Raw genomic sequence first — 6000 nt, 5'->3', positions numbered from 1 at the left:
GTGTGTGGGCTCATGTTAACGTCGATATAAAAGTAAAACATTCTATAAGAAAAAAGCGCCTTGACATGCCTCCTGCTGGTGAGAGGAGGCGCTCGCCCTGACCCTGAGGAAGGCCAAGGTGGGTCAGGGGAGGGCCAGACCCCCCCAGGCGCTTGGCAAGGACTTCGCGGCTCTGTATTTCTGGTAAAACCTGCTGGACTTCAGTCACTGCGTTCAGAGGCATCTGCGGCGCCTCACACCTGGGGCCAGAACAAGGAGCCGCCGCTGCACTCTGAGCTGAAAGGGCGTGTGTGTGTGTGGGGGGGAGGGGGGGGGGGACACAAAGTTATTGCACCTCACAGGAAGTTGCCATTTGTCATTACTCGGCGAGGCACCGGCATTGACTGGGCGCTACACCCTTCCAGAGGCGCAGGGAAGGCCGTGGTGTTTCATCCTTCGAGGGGGCACCGACATTCCCTTGGCGCTACACCCTTCCAGAGGTGCAGGGAAGGCCGTGGTGTTTCATCCTTCGAGGGGCACCGACATTCCCTTGGCGCTACACCCTTCCAGAGGCGCAGGGAAGGCCGTGGTGTTTCATCCTTCGAGGGGCACCGACATTCCCTTGGCGCTACACCCTTCCAGAGGCGCAGGGAAGGTCGTGGTGTGATATCCTTCGAGGAGGCACCGGCATTGCCTGGGCGCTACACCCTTCCAGTGGTGCAGGGAAGGTCGTGGTGTGACATCCTTCGAGGGAGGCTGAAATGTCAAAACAATCAATGTGGCCGAAGAGCGACCAGAAAAAGGCATCCGGAGGTAAGTGCGCACCGATAGTTCGAAATAACGTGCACTCTGTGAAGGGGGCCTATTACGAGATGGAAGGCGCAGAGAAGCGGTCATTCGCGGCGCTGGAGTAACTGATTGTGTGATGGTAAATGCACTCTGCGCGTGCAAATGTGGGGGTCGGTCCCCGACCTGGGAAACCACCATGCAGACCCGGAGCAAGTGGCTCATTTTTTCACTAGTAAGTTATCAGGGCACAAGTCATAAAAAAAGAAGTGGAGGGGCGCTGTCACCGGAAGTGAAGTCGACACGAAGTGACGTCACGAAAGGTGCAGCGCTCCTCGTCCTAGAAAGGTCAAAGAGTGAAGTCCAGCTGTTTGGCAGGGGGGGGGGCGGCGTCTCCCTGATAAAATAAGTGGGGGGACGCCGTCCACCCGCGTGGTACCCCGACTCGAGCCCTGCTAGTTATACCCCATATTCCGGACCCTAGTGCCATTGACAACGTGCTGTGAATGCCATGGGTGTGGCTTGGGGGTCGGATGGGTGGGAGGGAACAGGAAAGGCTGGAAGAAGCTAGCCACATTCTCCCTGGGGTAAAGTGGGAGCCGGGCCGTCCATGTGCCAGACCCAGGTATGATTTTATGAGGTGCTTTTCTGCACATTGAAATGAAATGAAATGAAAATCGTTTTTATTAAGCGCTAACAGCTGCCCTGAGGCGTCCAGGCGCTAAAACTACCATCAGTGCTCTGAGAAGAAGAGGAGTGTGGCGACCCTATTGATTAAAAAGAAATGTTTTAAGCTGCTTGCGAAAGCTCAGCAGGTTGGAATCTGCTCTAAGATGAAGTGGTAAGATGTTCCATATTTTCGGGGCTTTATAAGCGAAGGATCGACCTCCGGCCCTCGCTCTGTGAATCCTTGGGACTTGGGCTAGGAAGGCATGTGAAGATCGGAGAGCTTTGGTAGGTTTGTATGGCGATACCAAGGAGTGGCTGATCTCTGGACCTGATTTCCAATAGGCCTGATGTGCAATGCACAGAGATTTAAATGTAACTCTCTCTTTAATGGGGAGCCAGTGCAGCACTCTTAAACCAGGTTGTATTGAGGTTCTGCGGGGGGTGCCAAGCAATGTGCGAGCTGCACAATTTTGGGTGCGCTGCAGTTTTTGTAGGGTGTACTTTGGCGCCCCAAGGAACAGAGCATTGTTAAAATCAAGGCGAGATTGAATTAAGCCTTGTATGACTATCTGTCTGGCCTCAAAGGGAAGAAGTGGCAGGATTTTTTTTACCATCCTTAGGAGGCCGAAACAGGTTGCAGAGACTTTGGTTGCCTGCGTGTCGAAGGTCAATGATTTGTCCATCCACACCCCCAGGCATTTGATGTTGTCTCTAGGGGTGGGGGCTGTGCCCATGCTCAGAGGCCATGACAACTCTAGGGTGGAGAGAGTTGGAGGGCCTATGAGCATTAGCTTGGTTTTATCATCATTGAGCTTCAGACATGATTTAGTCATCCAACTCTTGACTTGTTCCAGACATGTTGTTAAGTTGGACTGCGGTGATGGGTTGCTCTTTTGTGCAAGAGAGACCACTAGCTGGGTGTCGACCGCATAGGTAATGATGTTAATACCATGCAGGCGCACAATTCCAGCCAGCAATCTTATGTAGGCATTAAAGAGCGTAGGGCTCAGTGAAGAGCCCTGCGGAACCCCACATCCCAAAGGCTTGCTCGAAGAGACTGATGTGCTTTCAAAGACCTGGAAGGTTCGGTCAGATAGAAAAGACCTGAACCACACCAGGGCTTCTCCCGAAATTCCCATATCGAGGAGGCGGTTTAAAAGTATTTTATGGTTAACCGTATCGAAGGCGGCGCTCAGATCAAGGAGGATCACTGCCACTGACCCTCCCTGATCGAGTATCCACCTTGTCTCTTCTGTCACAGCCAGCAAAGCTGTCTCCGTGCCGTGTTTTGGGCGAAAGCCTGTCTGGGAGGTGTCGAGCAGATGGTTGTGCTCGAAGAACTGAGTTACACTGATGTTGATATGTTTCTCTAAGATCTTGGTTGCCCAGGGAAGCAGTGATATCGGACGATAGTTGTTAAAATTCGTTGGATCAAGAGTGGTTTTATTTAACAATGCTCGGACCATGGCATGTTTCCAGGCCTGTGGGACTATCCTACTTGTGATGGACGAGTTCAATAGCTCCAATAGAGTGGGAAGGATGGCTTTATTGACTTGGATCAACGTATCAGGGGGGCAGGGTCGCAGAGTGAGCCTGATTTGATTTGGTTTATTAAGGACTCAAGGGTGTTGAGATGCAGCATTGGGAAATGGTTCAAATAGTTGTTATGGTAGGAGGCCTCTGGTTTGATCGGTGGATCGGGTTTTTACAGGGAGAAATCTGTTTCCGGGTGAGAGAAGGAAAGATAGATTGTATTTACTTTTAGAAAGAAGGCATTGGCCAATTCCTCGCATCGGGAGGATGAGTTGTCATTGCCTGGCGATGGAGATGGCAGCCTGGTCAGTGTTTTCACAATCTGATAGATTTCTTTAGGCTTAGATTTGGCCGATTTGATCTTTTCCGTATAGTGTGTAGATTGTCTAAATCTAATTTCGTGTTTATAATTCCTGACGGCTTCCCTATAGGTCGCTTTATCCGTAGAATCATAGGATAAGGGACACTTCCTTTCTAGTCTTTTGCAGAGACGTTTTTTTCCCTGAGCTCTTCAGAGTACCAGTGTGCAGTTTTTTGTTTCCTTTTAGGGCCAGAGGTTCAGTAGGGAAGTACAGAGTCCAAAGAGCTTGTTATCCAGTTGTTAAATAGCTTATTATTGGCGCAAGGACAAAGAGAAAGTAGAGGATTGGTGGCAGTAAGACTGCTCGTCCATTTGTCTGTATTGAGCTTTGACCAGTTTTGGGTTGTACGTGAAAGGGGAGTAGAAAGTAAGATTTTGGGAGTGGACCAGATTTGAGGGATTGAAAAATGATCAGTCCAGGGGAGATGGCTAATACTACCCACCTTTAGGTGTTTACTGTTACTAAATACTGGATCTAGGAGATGACCCTTGATGTGTGTTGGACCTAGAACCAGTTGCTCTAATTGCATAGCGGCTAAGCTGGTTGTAACTCCCGTGGCAGTAGTGTCTAGCATATTGTCGAAATGAATATTAAAATCTCCCAGTAGTTTTGAAGGGGAAGTAACTAATTCTGCCACAACAGTTGATAGATCCGCCAGAATTTTTTTTATAGGACCAGGGGGACGGTAAATGAGAAAGCCAGAGAGGCTATTATTGGGTGTAAATTCAATGACAAAGGGGAGACTTTCACAGTCCGCAATGGACTCCGTTAGGCAGCGACATACATAGACGCCTTTATAGATGATAGCGAGCCCTCCGCCTTTGCCCTGCGGGCGATCTAATTGGGCTATCTGATAGCCGGGAATGAGGGCTTGTACTACACCAAACTGGGAATCTTGAGTGAGCCAAGTGTCCGTTAAAAATACCACAACTGGTATATGTTCCTCCAACAACAACGATATCTCCAAGCTATGTTTAGAGAGAGATCGACAGTTAAGGAGAAACAATTGGTAGTCCTTGGAGCCTAGATGGGTGGGGGGATTGATTAGCTCAAGGTTACAGTAAGGCCATGTATGAGGAATCTCCAAAGGGGGGAGATGGTGTAGGCAGCATAATGGTGTGGGGGGACAAGGTCAAAGCAGGGAGTCCTTATTGTATACTAGCCTTTGTTGCAGGAGACAATCAGGGGGGGTGGCCCCTGGTCCCGGCTGGGCGCGGACGGGCGCAGACGTGCTTGCCTTTGGCGCGTCCGCTGGGCCGCCCGCTGCGCGGACGTGATGACATGAGGAATTTATAGGGTGTTGAGGAGGATGGGTGGCGTCCTGCAGCTAGACTGCAAACCCCTTATCCCTCTCAAGATGGCGGCTCTCACTGGCGGTAAGCCCTGTTTCTGTCTCTCAGCGCCAGCCCCGACTCGGCTGCGCAGGAATCGGTGTTGGGGGATTTTGCGGGCTAACAATGTGACCTAAGGAATCCAAACAAGTAAGTAAGCTAATTGAAAGGCAAGCGGCGATTTAAAATTGCGTAATGGAAAACAGTTAAAAGATAGTGGTAGCAGATAGAACAGAAGAGCCCCCGGCTTCCGCCTCAGGGGTGAAAAGACAGCACGATAGTAATCAACGCGCTGTGGAAAGTAGCGGATTTAAATACCGCGGGAGGCGTCCTGCAGCTAGATTGTAAACCCCTTATCCCTCTCAAGATGGCGGCTCTCACTGGCGGTAAGCCCTGTTTCTGTCTCTCAGCGCCAGCCCCGATTCGGCTGCGCAGGAATCGGTGTTGGGGGATTTTGCGGGCTAACAATGTGACCTAAGGAATCCAAACAAGTAAGTAAGCTAATTGAAAGGCAAGCGGCGATTTAAAATTGCGTAATGGAAAACAGTTAAAAGATAGTGGTAGCAGATAGAACAGAAGAGCCCCCGGCTTCCGCCTCAGGGGTGAAAAGACAGCACAATAGTAATCAACGCGCTGTGGAAAGTAGCGGATTTAAATACCGCGGGAGGCGTCCTGCAGCTAGACTGTAAACCCCTTATCCCTCTCAAGATGGCGGCTCTCACTGGCGGTAAGCCCTGTAAACATTGTCCAATTGGACCTGGTGTCCCCGCTGGGGGCATTGCACTGGCCCTCGTGGACTTGTGAGTAGCTGCAAACCGGACCCCGGGATAGAGACCCACAATTTTATGAAGAGGGGCACTGGAATTAAGGAATTGTCCGCCCATGGTGTTTTTGTATAGTTATAGATTTACTGCATTTGCCACATAATCCATCATCTACAGCATAATTAGCGGATTTTAGCAATAACAAAAAAAATTTCTACCGCAAAGAGTTCAAAACTCACCAAAAAGGCAGCAACTTATTTTGGTGCTCAGAAGGCGGCCCCCTACAAAGCATGAATGATCACTTTTCTGTGCTTATTGCAATCTTATGGCGTTAAAATGGTACTAATGCGGTGCAACCAATGCCCAGAGAGTGATAACAAGTGTAAAAATAATAAAATAATGAAGTAATACTGTCACAAAATGGGCTGCATTATGTTGCATAATTTGCCTTTTCTTCCTGCTTTACTCAACCCTGCCATATCATTTTGCCCTCCCCTGTTGCTTAATGCTAGTGGCCCTGCTTGAATACATTTCACTGTGTGAAGAAAGGGCAGGCCTTCAGGTTGGCGGGGCAGT

General features: G+C 49.8%; 1 protein-coding gene across 2 annotated transcripts in view; it reads left to right on the top strand.

Annotated features, from left to right (window-relative positions):
* Positions 1-365: 365 nt before the first annotated feature.
* Positions 366-6000, top strand: part of FGF12 (fibroblast growth factor 12) — a 740173-nt gene continuing 734538 nt past the window's right edge. The window contains exons 1-2 of one of the 2 annotated variants that reach the window (XM_086944638.1): positions 366-479; positions 624-792. In XM_086944638.1, the coding sequence (XP_086800764.1) occupies positions 741-792 (52 nt within the window). In that variant the 5' untranslated portion in view covers positions 366-479; positions 624-740. Of the gene's footprint in view, positions 793-6000 lie in introns of both variants that reach the window. The other variant, XM_086944637.1, reaches the window with a different exon arrangement.

This window comes from Lissotriton vulgaris, chromosome 11 (genome assembly GCF_964263255.1).
Source record: "Lissotriton vulgaris chromosome 11, aLisVul1.2, whole genome shotgun sequence".
NCBI classification, from domain to species: domain Eukaryota; kingdom Metazoa; phylum Chordata; class Amphibia; order Caudata; family Salamandridae; genus Lissotriton; species Lissotriton vulgaris.
This window is presented reverse-complemented; position numbering and strand designations above follow the sequence as displayed.